Source organism: Silene latifolia, chromosome Y (assembly GCF_048544455.1).
Source record: "Silene latifolia isolate original U9 population chromosome Y, ASM4854445v1, whole genome shotgun sequence".
Taxonomy (NCBI): Eukaryota; Viridiplantae; Streptophyta; class Magnoliopsida; order Caryophyllales; family Caryophyllaceae; genus Silene; species Silene latifolia.
Window position 1 is genome coordinate 378,472,501 of NC_133538.1, and position 16,673 is coordinate 378,489,173.

Consider the following 16,673-nt stretch of genomic DNA (forward strand, 5'->3'; position numbering starts at 1 on the left):
GACCAATTGGATATGTTTCGAGCTTAAGCTCCAAAATACCACCGAAACCGATCCTCCGTACCGCGTCTCGCTGGGCATCATTAAGCTTTTCAATGAGCTCAACAAGCCGCTTTCCTACCGGTGGCACTGACGAGACACCATTGCTATTTTGTTCTTGGTGGTTTAGCCTCAACGTGATCGACATCTGCCAAGAAACCAGATTAATTAACAATGTGACATATAGACCTTACATAACACAAAATATAAATAACAAGAATTTTAAGTTTTTCAACCCTTTCGACAACAAGTCGCTTCTTCAACTTGACAGACACCTTTGCTTTTTTGGTGTTGCCTGATTTAGCCTCATTTCCATCTGACATCTGTTAACATTATAAAAAATTAATTATAGCAGACAAAAGTAAAATTCTAACAAAAAAAAGTGTAATTGTAGTAGCATAAAGTGTAATTTTAGCAGACACAAGTGTAATTCTAACAATATAAAGTGTAATTTTAACAGACAAAAGTAAAATTTTAACAAAAAAGTGTAATTGTAGTAGCTTAAAGTGTAATTTTAGCAGACAAAAGTGTAATTATAACAAAATAAAGTGTTATTTTAACAGGCAACAGTGTAATTTTAATAAAAAAAAGTGTAATTGTAGCAGCATTAAGTGTTATTTTAGCAGACAAAAGTGTAATTCTAACAATATAAAGTGTAATTTTAACAGACAAAAGTACAATTTTAACAAAAAAGTGTAATTGTAGCAGCTTAAAGTGTAATTGTAGCAGACAAAAGTATAATTCTAACAAAATAAAATGTTATTTTAACAGACAAAAGTGTAATTTTAACAAAAAAAAATGTAATTTTAGCAGACAAAAGTGTAATTCTAACAAAATAAAGTGTTATTTTAACAGGCAACAGTGTAATTTTAGCAAAAAAAAAGTGTAATTGTAGCAGCATAAAGTGTTATTTTAGCAGATAAAAGTGTAATTCTAACAAAAGGGTAATCAAAAGTGGGATTTAAAACAAAACTCTGGATAAACTGTAATTTTAACAGAGAAAGAGTAATTGTAAGCAACAAAAGTGGGATTTTTCAAAAAACTCTGGGTAATCTGAATGAATATGAACATAACAATAAAAAAGACCTAACATATCTGGATAATCTCAATTAACACGAAAGGTTAAAAATCTGAATGCATGTGCTTCAATGGAATAGTACAACATAACACACTGGGTAATCAAAATGTATGTGCTAAAATAGATAAGTAAATGTCCTAAATGTGCTAAAAATAACTGGGTAATCAAAATGAAGTAAGCAAATACAATCATCAAATAGAACAGTACATCAACAATGGCGAATGGCAATTACATAACAATGCCCAATAAATTAAAAAAACGTCTAAATAAATGAAGAGAAAAAAACTCTAAAAACCAAAAAAAAAATTACCTTGATAACCTACACCAAGTAATCTGAATGGACGAAAATGGCAGGTTGTAAGTGAGTGAAGAAAATGGAGAAGAAACCGATAATAAGGTAACAAAAAAGCGATACAATTGGGAGATTTTGAGAGCAGTTTCGTTCTTAGGCGGTTGAAATTATTGGGGTTTATTTTGGGGGAAATTTAATTTTGAATAATTGAGAGAAATGATAAATGGGGGGAGCCAGTAGGACGTGTGTGATGTTTGATTGACAACCTGCATGCATGCTAATAACCTATGAGAGGTTGGATGAGAGAGGTAATTGTTTTAGCCATTAGAATAATATTATTAGTTGCTTTTTACTTTTAATCTAAGCCATTCAATAACATGATCTAAGGGTAGACAATGGAACTCATGGACTCACATGTAAGACATGGACTTAGTTGATCTTATTACTATATATATATATATATATATATATATATATATATATATATATATATATATATATATATATATATATATATATATATATATATATATATATATATATATATATATATATATATAATTAGGTTCAAATGAGTCCTCTTAGATTAGATGAGTCCATGACTCCTTATCTTAGCCCTTAGATTAGAAGAATGAATGGTCAAGATTAGAACAAAATGAAGGGCCCAGATTAAATTTTACAACATAAAACCCTAATTCATCCTCACTCACTCATTCATTCACCCAGCCTCCATCACTCCCACTTCTCTCTCTATTTCCATCTTCTCTCCTATTCCCTCATCTTCTCCCTCCGTCGGCCACCACCCTACACCACTACTACCGCCGCCGCCGCCCTTCCACTACTAGATTCAACCATTATCACCGTCAATGACCACCTTCCCCTATCGTCTTCAAGCAACACCAACAACAGCAGCCACACGCCGACAAGAACCACCAGTGCCACGTCGAACCCCACTGCCGCCACCCTAAAACGCCGCACCCAACCACTCGTCGCCTCCCTCTCTTCCTCCTCTGAAATCCCGCCACTATTTTTTTTCGAATTTGAATTTGAGGTCCTGCCTCTTCATATCCCCAGTTATTAGTTGGCTTTGGTGGTGGTCAAGACTAAAGTTTCACCGTTAAATACTAAAGTTACAGTGACATGAACTAAAATTACACTCGTAAAGGACTAAAATTACGTAAATTAAAATTAATATATCAAAAATCACCATATTAGTATAAAGTTTCACCGTCAAGGGTTAAAGTTACACTCAAAAGAGAATAAAGTTTCATAAATCAGGACTGAAGTTACATAAACCGTTAAAATTACTTTATTACATAAATTCAAATTTTTATATTAGAATTGGCCCAAAAAAAATTAAAGTTACATAAATCGTTAAAATTACTTTATTACGTAAATTCAAATTTTTATAATAGAATTGGCCTAAAAAAATTAAATTTGTTATTTTTAGCGTTAAAGTTTTAATCGTAAAACATTAAAGTTACATTCATAAAACAGTAAAATTAAATAAATATTAGTCACAATTACAGTATAATATAAATTTAAATTTTTATATTAAAAAATTAAATTTGCAATTTTTAGCATTAAAGTTTCATTCGTAAAACATTAAAGTTTCATTTCTAAATCGGTGAATTTAAATAAATATTAGTCACAATTACATTATTACATAAATTCAAATTTTTATATTAAAAATGCCTTAAAAAAAATTAAAGTTTCAATTTATAACATTAAAGTTTCACTCGTAAAATATTAAAGTTAAACTCAAAAATCAATTTAAATATTTAAAACAACATTGTGTAACAAAAATTTAAATTTTTATTTACAAAACAACCTTACATATTAAAGTTACACTCGTAAAGAATCAAAATTATACTCATAGATTAAAGTTTCACTTACAAAGTATTAAAGTTTCATTCTAAAAGTTCCAAATCTCAACCATCAATCTTATAAGATCTATGGCTAGGATTAGGACTAAGGGACTCACCAATTTAGGTGGATTCATTTGAACTTGACTATATATATATATATATATATATATATATATATATATATATATATATATATATATATATCAGGGACTTAATCAACCCGTATCAAATACATTTAATCAGAAATTATTTGGGTTCCATCCTATAGGCGTGACCTTAAGGGATCAACAGATCACCAGCGTCAAACGACAGTAATGTCAAACTCTAGTTAGCCAATCATTACCGATTAATGTTGATCAGTTGACTATATAATTGAATCATCTCATACGTTTTCTTATTATAAGATTTAATTATGATGTTTAATCATGTGATTGCACTATTGTTGAGGACACCTACTCCAACAATCTCCCACTTGTCCGAGACAAGTGTGCGTCACCAATTCTCTTGTCCTATTACATCATCTCCCACTCAATGCAAGGTGTCTTGCAGGTCGTACTTGCATTTGATCATATCTTGAGTGGTTTCCTCGATCTTGAGAGTAACTGTTTGACCGGAATTATCTACCATAGATACCTTCCGAGCGTGGCCGCGCATTTTTAGTTCACTACTCCTCGAGTGGCCCCGAGATTTTAGATAACCCTGACAAGGGGATGGACAATTCCTATCGCACTATTCCCTTCGTACACCCACAGTTCATCATGACCCAAAAGATGCACACTCACCCCTTTTTACAAAATGGCTTGGGGCAAAAATCAAAGTCAATCAGAAACTGTGCCGACTTGGGCGAATAGTCTTTAGTCAAAGAATTGACTCAAAAGAATACTATAGTAGCTCTTGCCACAACCAGGCTTTATAAAAATTACTAGAACTCTATAAGCGGTCACTGCCCGACAGAGTGTCCCATACAGTCTGCCTATGTGATCGACTAGTCATCCCTTATGACTCTATAGCACTTGAACTTGCCATCAATCGCATCACACTCTAGTCACTTCGAGACGTCACCTCATATAAGCAACTAGGGTCCAATACTATGTTAATCCAGTTCACTTTAATAAGGTTCAACGTTGTCCTTACAACCTATTTGGATATAAAAAAGTAATAAAAGAGTTTTTAATAAAACTCAAACGATGAATGCATTATCACATATGTAAAATTGATACCATATCAATCACTACATAATCTATACATCTCAACTCAATTGAAATGGCATGACTTATCATGCTTAGCCTATGAAAAGGCCTTGGTTAGCAAGTTTTAGCAACACTTTGTACTTTCCCTAACCTTACTATATACTATTTCCCATTCTTGTATATAATATTGTATTACAAGAACTTCTTTGAGTACGTGTCAAGATCCAATCTGGACACAGGCTCTCTTACCTTTGAATAACTCCCACTGTCCTTACAGTGTGTAGGGATAGGACTTTCGGTTATCGGAATGAACTACCATAGTTCCTCCAATTCATAAAACCGAATCGTAATATCATCCCTTTCTTCTTGCATATCTCATTATTGCAAGTATACTCAACTTCCATTGTGTATATCTCATTGTTCAACTGCCTAGGACGTTTCTAGCAGATATCCTCCTTAATTAATATAGCCAAGATGGTTCTCTAACCATCCTTATGTTTTGAATATGGTTTTTGTGTAACTCCTTGCACATAAATCCATCTCATTTCTAAATGCTTAGCTTCATATCTTTAGTACTTTCTGAGTACTAACTAATGAACTATGTGGCTATATAGAGACTTCTCTCAAAGATTCAATTTATAACTTCTCGTCATACTCGAAGTATATGAAGTTTAAGAATGGTGATACATCTTAGCATAATGAATTAATCCCGCAGCGGAAGCAAGTGGATTCAATTTCTACATGTTCAATGCTTTTGAAGTTGGCAAGATTCTTATTAACATAAGAATATTCATTTAAAGCTAATATCCTCTTAGAACTATCTTTATAGGTCTGCATACCTTAGAGATGTATTATTCTTCTCCTAAGTCTTCCATTATTCAAAATGATCAATATGTCCCTTATATATAAGACTAGTAACACCACATTACTCCCACTAAACTCCATGTATAAACAGAATTACTCGATAATTCGAGAAAAGTTTTATCACATGATCAAAATATACAACTCAACTCCTTGACTTTTACTTAAAATTTATTTTTAAGTTTGCATCCTACCTTAGGATAGTTGCGATTATCAAAACTCATGCAAGATGATTTTGAAATCCAACTGTCAAATCATATCCGAATTTAATTAAGCGTTGTTGTTGCGTGCAAAACCCTTTGCAACCAATCAACCAAGCTAAGTAAACATCTTCATGTTTATGCTCATTTCGGACTTTTGCGGAGTTGAAACTAGATAAAGCGTCTTAATAAGTTACAGGCTTGTTACTTTCAAAAGGTGACATGACTCCTATCAACTTAGGTTTCGAAGAAATAATCACTGATTTTGACCAAGAAGGAACATCTTCCCACGTCTTATTCTCAGTTTGTGGCTCTTCTCCCACTCTGTCTTTAAGAAATGATCCTTTTTTCTTTAATAGACAGCATCACGAGCCACAAACCCTTGGTTCTCGTGATCATGTAGGAAAAATGCGCACATGTTTACTATCGAAACAAGCTACAACTTAGGTACCATGCCTAACCATATCTCATATGAAAATTAGATGATTGCTTTAACCATGTTTTGTTTTAGTGGAAAATTTAAATGCCAAACAAATTTTATAACAAAAACTACCTCCAACTATAATGTAAAGATTCAATCATATCGTAATGTAAGTGAACTTGTGATCTACATCACACTCTTTTTGGTGCAGATAAAAGTCACCACTTTATTGTTCCCCATTTTAACAAAGTACTAATAATTTGGTTTTATAATCTGTAGGATTTGATACCTTTTAACATTCATTGAACTTATTCAAAGAATTTCTCCTCTTACTTCATTAAGTGGATATCAAGTATTTAACTAATTCGTTGGTAAAAGAGATGAAGAAGTAATAACCTTCTCAGAATGAAATTTTATTCGACCATACACTTCAAAGTGTAATTAGGGCGAATATCTTGCTCTATTCATAATCTTTTTCAAGGAAAAATCATGAATTATCTTGCTTTGAATACAAGATTCGCATACACCAAAGATTCTCAATCAAATGGTTTGGGACACCAGTCAAAACTAGTTTCTAAATGCGATTTTCAATCAAGAATTGAGAAATGATTGGGGTCACCAACTTGAGTTATATATATATGACATTTATTTTTTGTTTGAATATAATTACCTTGACTTGTATGGTCTCACCATAAACTTAATCGTGGTATGTAAGAGTTCAACGCTTGTTTTAATTGCATAATGGTAAAACCCTTTACCTTTTGTGCAAAACTCAAATTATATTCTTATTTAGACATATTATACATCATAACAATTATTGAGGTACATTTCTAAATACAAAACTAAAATGAGTACACTAAAATATTCATATGTTCATGGATGAAATGGCAACTATCCTAGTTCCATTCATGTAAATTTCTGAATTTATTCTTGCTAGTCATCACATGACAATGCCAAATAAGATGAAATCCATAAATTCGTATCAAATAATCATGATGTGGTATTTGGTAATAATGCAATGTCAATGTCATAGATATTCAAGAAGGAATATGTTGGAGTCACACGACCAACTTCCTTGATCTTTACCTTTTGGGGTTTGTATCTATTTTAGTGTCTAACACCTTCTCTTTTGAGCCTAGTTCTATCCTTAACAATTAAGATAGGAACTTTACTTCTTATTACTCCCACTTACTTTAATAATTTCTACTTGATTAAGACTTATCTTCATATAAATTTCTAGTTAATCCTTCACAAGGATTAACCCTATTGTGGTATTTGGTCAATCAAAATTCCTAACAAATCAATTTACCAATTTAACATTGTCATATTCTTAACAACTTAAGTGCTTGATGACAAGTGTTTAAGTTGAGGAATAAGACTTTTGAACCATGGATGCATAGAAGATATAATCAAAACATATTTTGACTAATCATTACCTTTAGTCATATTTCTTCACAAGAAATCATACATAGGTATGTTAGGAATTTTAAGATGCTAATCTTATATGACATAGGACAACTCCTATGGAGTTCTATGGAATAGAATGATTCCTATGGAGCTAGTCCACAATCTATGATACGCTTCATTTTAGAAAGAGATTATTTGTCGTTAGCAATAGTGGTTTAGCGGAGACTCGTGTTACAATCGAATGATATCCCATATGTGTAGGAGTAATGAAATAGAACAACATTAAAAACAACGAAATAGTGGAAAAATTAAACATTCATCGTTATATCTAAAACATTTTAGCATGTTTTAGCATTTATATAATGACCTCCACCCAATTATATAAATGATTCCGAGTTCCAAAATTCATATTAACTTCGATGTGAGCCAACGGGCCCTCTACACCTTTACTAATATAACTTGGTGGGTTAACCCTCTTAATCGATTCTACAATTAGAACTCTCGGTCGATGAATTTACGTTAAGTTCATCTTTAGCCCGAACCCATTGCGGCTACGGTCGCAAATACTTTCATTGAGATCAACCAAATTTTCGAAGTGTAATAACTATTTATTACCCCACTTACCCAATGTCAATTGAAAGCACCCCGGTATAATGTTTCAATACCGTATTGTACCTATATGAAATTGGGATTCATGAGTTCCTACTATTTGGTAAAGCTAAGTCTCAATCTTTTAAAATGTGTGAGGTCGAGTCAATTTATTATCTATCAAATTTAAGTGAACTAAATTTTCGAACTAACGATAATTATAATTGACACGGTCGATTACTCGATATGATATGCATGTGTTGTTTATGACGATTTGGCAATGCATGTAACATATAAAGGAAAAAGCATAAGCAATAAATAAATTTCCTAGTATGGCCTTCCTAAAATAGAAAATCTAATATTCTATTACATATTCGAAAACCAACTCCATTGGTCCCCTGAACTTCAAGTGACACGCCTCCCAAGGAAACACCGTGTTGATCGGAACGCCTTTCCGAATGGCACCGTCTTGAAGGAACTCCGGAATTACAAATAATAATAAAATACATAGCTATTCCTATTATACATTTGTAATATGAAAAATTAGTAAAAATAAAGTGATACGTGATGACATTAAATTACAACCGAATCGATATTCCCTTACATTACGGGTAATATCGATTAAAACTAAGGCCATACTAAGATAAAATTACATAATTCAAAATTATATAAATAAAATATGACATTCATCAATAAAAATTGCAGCATAAATATATGTGTCTAACATGCCAAATTAATGTGCCAAATCGCCCTACTTAAATCTTATATCGTATATAATCCGGTTTTATGGAAACGCGTGATAATAACTTATTAAAATCACAAATCAATACTTAAATTAAATTTAAGCTCAAGTTAATTACCCTAACTCTCTTAGAACTCAAAAATTAGTCTTTACTCAATTTTTGACAATAATTCAACTTGGTTTTGTATTATTGCTTATTAAACTTCTCTTAATCATAACAATTATGAAATAATTCCCAGCAAATCATAAAAATTTGAAAATTTTCGAAATCACAATTTTATAAATTCTGAAATATTACCAAGATTCCAAAAACTCAATAAAATTTTCCCACAAAATATTTATAATTTATTTCATTAATAAATCGTATAAAACATAACTTTTACCATTTAATCCAAATTAAACATAAAAATTATGGAAAAATCAAAATCAAAATTTTGAACATTCTTAACTAATTTCCAGAACCTGGAAATGGCAAAATTTCAACCAAAAATTTCGAATTAATTTTTATGACTAATAAAGTTGCCCTTTTATCGATTTTATCACATAAAAAATCAATGACCATACCAAATCAATCAAAATTAATCATGTAACTTTAGATCTAATGTTCATATCATAACCACATTAGGGAAAAATTTCATGCCATAAAATTCATTTTAGCTATTTTTGCTAAAAATAGTCACTATTTATACCATTTTAACCATTAAAATTATAAATCATGCATAATAAAACACATTTATGTCAAATTTTACATACAATCTGTAAAGTATGCATGTAACATCATATTAAAATTTCATAGCCTTTTTCAAAGTTTAACTATTTTTAGTCATTTAACCTCCACTTATACCATTTTTATCATATAAAAATCATAAAACATGCAAAACTAATCATAATGATCCGAAATTTTACATACAATATGCAAAATATGCATGTGAGGTCATACTAAAAAATCACGACCAGTAGTGAAGTTTAACTAGTTTTAGTAAATAAAAGTTCATTTTACTCAATAAAATGTAATTATTTCACTAAAAAAAATTAAAATAAGCAATAATTATCCATAAATCATTAATATGACCTAAAAATATTTTTGAACCAGAATGTATAACATGCAAAAATTTTCGTGACTTTATCCTTATAAATCACAAAATATCTAGTTTTAATTAAGTTAAATTTAACTCGGAAAAACCAAACCAATTATGCATGCAACACCAAAGCTCTGATACCAATTGTTAGGTTCATATACCCCTAGTAGACTCATCTAATTCATTTTATAAATTACCAATAATTTATATTTATGTGGATCTAGTGCATGCATAACGAAATAATGAAATGAGGATGAAAATCGAGTTTCCTTACATTGTATGGTTCGAATTTTAGGCACAAGTAAGGTCTCCTACCTTCACTTGTTCTTGAGCTCAATTAATTTTGGATGATCTTCCAAGATCTTCAAGTCTCAAGCATAGAGACACTCCTCTTAGTTGCACCCAAGACTATCCCCCAAATATTTCAAATAATATTAACTAGATATTATAAGAAATAAAATCCCCTTTTATTATTATTATTACTACTCTAGTAATATAAGATAATAATGTGTGATTGTGTGAGAGTTTTAGAGAGAAGCATGCCAAAAATTGGAACAAGTAAATTTGAGCAACCAAGTGCCTATATAAGGACACTATGGCCAGCCACTTTAGAGCACAAGAGACTCATTTTTTGCTTATTTTAATTGCATACTTGTAGGTGCAGAGTAGGCATGTCATACTAGGTGTAATCATGATGTTTAGAGCATCTTACAAATAGCTAGAAGATAAAACCGAGGAGTGTCACATACTCCTATAAAACCGGTTATGGGAGGGACTTTTGAGTCCATTTTGGTTTTTAAAATTCGTCCCACAAATGCTTATTAGTCTTCTGTTTAATTATCTTATATAATTAAATATTAATTTGATCATACAACAATTATGTGACAAATTAATAAACAATATGCACTCAAGTTATTGAGTGATATTTCACCATTATAACAATGTATAATGGGTCCCATAATGCCCAATTTAATTAATTTACAAGTTCTTGTAAATATAATTAACTTATAACCTCTACCTCAATATATATAAAAACCTCGATTAATTTAATGAATTAACGTTTAATTATTAAATTAAATCTTATTTAATCACATTACAATAAGATATAAATTTCATTAGTCAATCCTCACATAATTGAATAATAAACTTGTGTTGACTCGAGTTGTAAACTCAACCTCAACAAACTCACACAACTATATATATATATATATATATATATATATATATATATATATATATATATATATATATATATATATATATATATATATATATAGAGAGAGAGAGAGAGAGAGAGGGGGGGGGGGAGGAGATCTAATGAGTCCTTTACCTCATTTGAGTCCTTAAGTCCTTATAAGGACCTTTAGATGGACAACATCTAAGGTGGAGATTATTTAGAAAATATAGGCCAAAAAAAGGGAAAAGCTTGGGTAGGAAAGAGGAGAACAAACCCTGCAAGTTGTCCTTCCCAATGATCAAAACTGACGGACAAAAGGATATATCCTTTGTACTATGTTTACACTCCCACATTCTTCATTTCTTCCTTCCTTAACACACTTATTTCCAACTGGGTTCTTTCTTTCTTCTCTCTAAAACTGGGTTCTTCCTTTTGAAAACGAACTTTTCAGCTAAAATTCTCTCTAAATCTTGCAAATCAGCGTCAACATGCAAATAATAGACGACATCAATGGTATTTCTTCATTTTATTCATTGTTTTCAGTCACGTTTTAATATTTTCAGTTGAATAGGATGGATGAAGGTCATGATAAAATTTGCATGTCATCGTATTTGTTCATTCTTGTTATTGTTATTTGTTACTGGGTTTGAAATGAAGATTGTTAGAAGTAAATCTGCATGCTGGGTTTTCATTAATTTGAGTTTTGAGTAGTATCAACGCATTCTGACAACATTTACATGAACACTTTTGCTATAGTTTTACATTTACACTTTTTAATGTCTATAGTCACCTTTTAATTGTTATTATTATAGTTTTAATTTGAGTTAGCATTCTGACAACATTTACACTTTTGCTGACATTTACACATTTACACCATCACATTTACACTGCATTTCTGCTGACATTTACACTTTTACACCATCACATTTACACTGCATTTCTGCTGACATTTACACTTAAACTTTTGGATGTTTACATTTACACTTACACTTTTGGCACATCATAATTTGGATGTTTACATTTACACTTAAACTTTTGGGACATCATAATTTGGACATTTACACTTTTGGAACATTTACATTTATGGGACATTTACATTAACACTTTTGGTGTAGTTTTACATTTACACTTTTTAATTGTTATAGTCACCTTTTAATTGTTATTGTTATAGTTTTAATTTGAGTTAGCATTCTGACAACATTTACACTTTTGCCGACATTTACACTTTCGAGAAGACATTTACACTTCGTTTCACGACATTTACACTTACACTTTTGGATGTTTACATTTACACTTACACTTTTGGGACATCATAATTTGGACATTTACACTTTTGGAACATTTACATTTATGGAACATTCCCTTTACATTTACACTTTACTTCGACGTACGTTTACACTTACACTTCATATCTGATGACATTTACACTTAAACTCTATGGACATTTACACTTACACTTCATATCTGATGACATTTACATTTACACTTACACTCTGTGCACATTTACAGACTCACTAAAACAGAATGGAGTTCAACCTGACAGACAGGAGTTGTGTAGGGAGGTCGAGAAAAGGCTTAAACAGTACATCGGGCAGGAGTTTGGGGGGTTGAGGACGCGGTGACTTTTTATAAGATATACGCCATTGCTTGTGGGTTTGATGTATGTAGATACACACAAAAAAAATGGCGTGGCGGTGAGATCAAGTCAAAGCTCGTCGTCTGCAATCGAGAAGGTTTCGCTCACAAGACGCCAAGTAAAGATCGGGATGACGGACTGGTTGGGGAGAACTCACAGAGGATATTCAGGGTCACTAGAGTGGGGTGTAAAGCGAGGATATGACTATATATGAAGAATGGTCTTTTATTAATTGACCGGTTCCACGAGGGTCACAATCACGAGCTTATCTCACTTAAGGACAGAGAGTTCCAGAAATTGTCGCGTAACATAACAGATTATCACAAGATGATAATCGTTTCGAACTCAAGGGTTTGTAATATATAATCACTTTCTATACTAAATAAATAATTCCATTCATGTTATATTTATATGACGTATCTCATTAATGATTGATTGGCAAACAAGATAGGAGCAACAAAGACATACAGAATCTGCAAAGAACAAGTGAATGGATTCGAGAACATTGGAGCAAGCTTAAATGATTTTAAGAACTTCCATAGGGATGTTAATGTTTCATTCACGAACGGGATGGTCAGTTGTTTGTTGACCATTTCAAGGAAATGACCGAAACAAGAATAGTTTTCTACTTTGACTATGATCTTGACGATGATGGCAGCCTACGTAGGGCCATATGGGCGGACGGTACTGCCCGAGATAATTACAAAATTTTTGGTGATGCGGTGTCATTCGACCCAACTTACTCCACCAATAAGTATTCTATGGTATTCACATCATTCAAAAGTGTTGACCACCATAAACGATCTGTGACGTTCTGTGGGGCTCTAATTGCAAGGGAACATTATGAGTCATTTAATTGGGTTTTCAGCCGGTTTTTACAAGCAATGGGTGATAAGGAACCCGAGTACATAATTACAGATCAGGACCCAGGTATTATCAAATTTTTCCCTCTTGTTTTCAAGACAACGCGCCATCGGTTCTGTATGTGGCATATAATGAACAAAATGCCTAGTAAGTTTGGTGTCTCTGGGAGTGATTATAATGACTTCATGTGTAAAATTAATGACATTATATGGGACGATGAGCTTGAAGCAGCAGAATTTGATGGTATCTGGGAGCAAATAATTGAAGATCATGGTGTTGGCGTAAATGATTGGTTTGCGGATACGTATAGTATAAGGGGGCAGTGGGTGATGGCGCATTGCAGAGACTTGAGGATGGTGTCGATTATGAGGACGACTCAAAGATCAGAGAGCGAAAATATCTTTTTCAAGAGGTTTGAGCATAAGTCAGGAACATTGGTTGAGTTTTGGATGCGTTTTGAGAGCGCTATGGACCAACAAAGACATACACAGAAGCAGCTTGACAACATTGATAAACACTCGTCCGCAACGGCGTCAACACATCTGGCATTAGAGATTCATGCTGCAAAGGTGTACACCTATTCAGCTTTCCAAAAATTCAAAGAAGAAGCCATCTTCTCAATTGATACATGTAGAATAGGAGGTTTCACTGAGAGAGGCGAGCTAGAGGTAACTACTGTCAAAGATTCATCCAGGAAGAAGAATTTTGAAGTTGCATACAGTCCAGGTAGTTTACCCTTCCTATACCTGAACATTTACACTATTCCAGTTCATAACATTTACACTTTCTAGTTCATGACATTTACACTTTCAATGATATTACATTTACACTTAAAAATGATATGACATTTACACTTCCTATAACATAACATTTACACTTCTTATAACTTAACATTTATACTTTACAGTTCATGACATTTACACTTTATATTATATGACATTTACACTTTCCATGATATTACATTTACACTTTCAATGATATGACATTTACAATTCCTATAACTTAACATTTACACTTCCTATAACATAACATTTACACTTCTTATAACTTAACATTTACACTTTACAGTTAATGACATTTACACTTTACATTATATGACATTTACACTTTCCATGATATTACATTTACACTTCCTATACCTTAACATTTACACTTTTCCAGTTCATGACATTTACACTTTCAATGATATTTACACTTTCAATGATATTACATTTACACTTTTGCAGTTCATGACATTTACACTTCCTATAACTTAACATTTACACTTATAATAACTTAACATTTACACTTTACAGTTCATGACATTTACACTTCCTATAAGTTTACATTTACACTTCTAATAACTTAACATTTACACTTTACAATTCATGACATTTATACTTTACATCATATGACATTTACACTTTCCATGATATGTCATTTACAGTTTCTGTTTTTATTTAATTTAAATTTCTATATAATCAATTACACTATTTTTAACATTCACACTTACATGCTAGCTTTAATTGATGACACAGGTACACGTAAAGCAAGCTGCAGTTGTACGATGTTTGAAAGAACCGGAATCCTATGCCGCCATATAATATGGATTTTTTCAGTAAGTGGGGTAAAGATTATACCAGAAGATTATGTTGTAAATAGATGGATGAAAGAGTATCTCCGATTAAGGATTTTCAATAGTAATGGTGAAGGGACAAAAAACATGCAAGTCATCGATGAAAAATAAATTGCAATGTCAATAATGTGGTCAGAATTTCATGAAGCTGTAGGGATCCTTCGAGACAAAGGACTAGCTGATGTTGATAGCTTTTCCGCTGTAATTATGGCATTTAAAGAGTCGCTGCCACCATTAGGGGAAGTGTTGAATAAAAATCAACAAATGGAGAATTTCTGAATTGTACGGCATGTGAGGTAGTGACGATATTGCCACCAAAGAATTCGAAAAACAAGGGTACCGGAAAAAGATTGTTGTCAGCCAAAACAAAAGCAATGGTGTTGGCTAGGAAACCCAAACGTAAGTGTAAGAATTGCAAGAGAATGACAAATCACGACAAGAGAAACTGCCCTAACCCCTTCTCAGTACACACGCCATTGTGCCAAGGGTCGTCTGAACCAGAAGAGGATGAAGGAGAGGAGGAGGAAGAGCTGGAATCAGAACAAGAATAGACGTCATAGTAGTGACAAATGTTGCTCTATATATTTTGAGTGTGTAACTTTAAACTTTGATGTGATATAACTGGAGCGAGCGATTAGGAATTGGTCTCATGACAGCGTAACTTTGAACTGCAGTTGGTGTAACTTTTAGTAACACCAACGTTAGAGTTACACTGTCATAAGACCAAAATCTCTCTGTTTTATTAGATAGCCAAACATTGTGTTACTTGAACTTATTTTGGATTACTTATGTTATTTCAAGTAACAGTTACACTTATTTTCAAGTAACTTGTGTCAACATTTACACTTCCCATGTCACCACATTTACCCTTTACCTTTCATTCACATTTACCTTCCATTTGAATGAAACTGAAATTCAATTTCAGTGTGTTTACATTCACACTTTCGGTATGATAACGTTTACACTTTCAATAATAGTTTCATCTGAATGAAACTATTCTTCAATTTCAGTGTTAACATTTACACTTCATGTGTGTTAACAGTTACACTTGCAATTTAGTCACATTTACACTTTAAAAAAACTATGATTCTAACTGCCAAAAAATATACCATTACACACATTAGTGTAAACATTGCCAACCAAAATACAAATAGTCAAGATTCTTTTCTAACTTCAACATTGCTAAACAAAATAAATTTCATCAAAAATATGTCCACAAATTGTTTACTTTTTCGATAACACAGCCTTAATTTTGCGCTTCTTTTGTAACTTGCCCCATAAATCTTCTTTTCCAGCGATAAACCCATTTAACTTTGCTTCAAAAACGTCTTTGTTGACATTTATGTCAGCTATTACAAGGGTCGCCACCAACTCGACTACCAAGTACCGTCGATTCCTCTTCCTCTCCAAGTCTGGATGCTCAAAAGGTTGACCCTCGTACATCAGCATATACATCATACGAGAAAATCCCGATTCTTTATGTTAGGAAGGGTGTTTGGCGCATGAACGGGATTTGCCGATGGTCAAAGCTAGTAATCTCGTACCCCACAATCCGTTCGACATCCAAATAATCGCTAACGTTGATGCCATGCCATTAAAGCACTAACAATTAAATAAAC

The 16,673-nt window shown here is 32.3% G+C and overlaps 1 protein-coding gene across 1 annotated transcript; it reads left to right on the plus strand.

Annotated features, from left to right (window-relative positions):
• The first annotated feature begins 13,177 nt into the window (after positions 1-13,177).
• LOC141631920 (protein FAR-RED IMPAIRED RESPONSE 1-like) lies at positions 13,178-15,333 on the plus strand. Its single transcript, XM_074444528.1, has 3 exons — positions 13,178-13,795; positions 13,901-14,165; positions 15,191-15,333. The coding sequence occupies exons 1-3, from the start codon at positions 13,178-13,180 to the stop codon at positions 15,331-15,333; spliced, it is 1,026 nt and encodes a 341-aa protein (XP_074300629.1).
• Positions 15,334-16,673: the final 1,340 nt, after the last annotated feature.

Excerpts from the sequence above, each read along its gene's own strand:
- LOC141631920 (XM_074444528.1), top strand. The coding sequence starts at position 13,178 with ATGACCGAAACAAGAATAGTTTTCTACTTTGACTATGATCTTGACGAT. Across the intron at positions 13,796-13,900 it reads ATTGCAGAGACTTGAGGATG|AGCGCTATGGACCAACAAAG; the intron begins GTGTCGATTATG and ends ATGCGTTTTGAG. Across the intron at positions 14,166-15,190 it reads TGAAGTTGCATACAGTCCAG|AATTTCATGAAGCTGTAGGG; the intron begins GTAGTTTACCCT and ends TAATGTGGTCAG.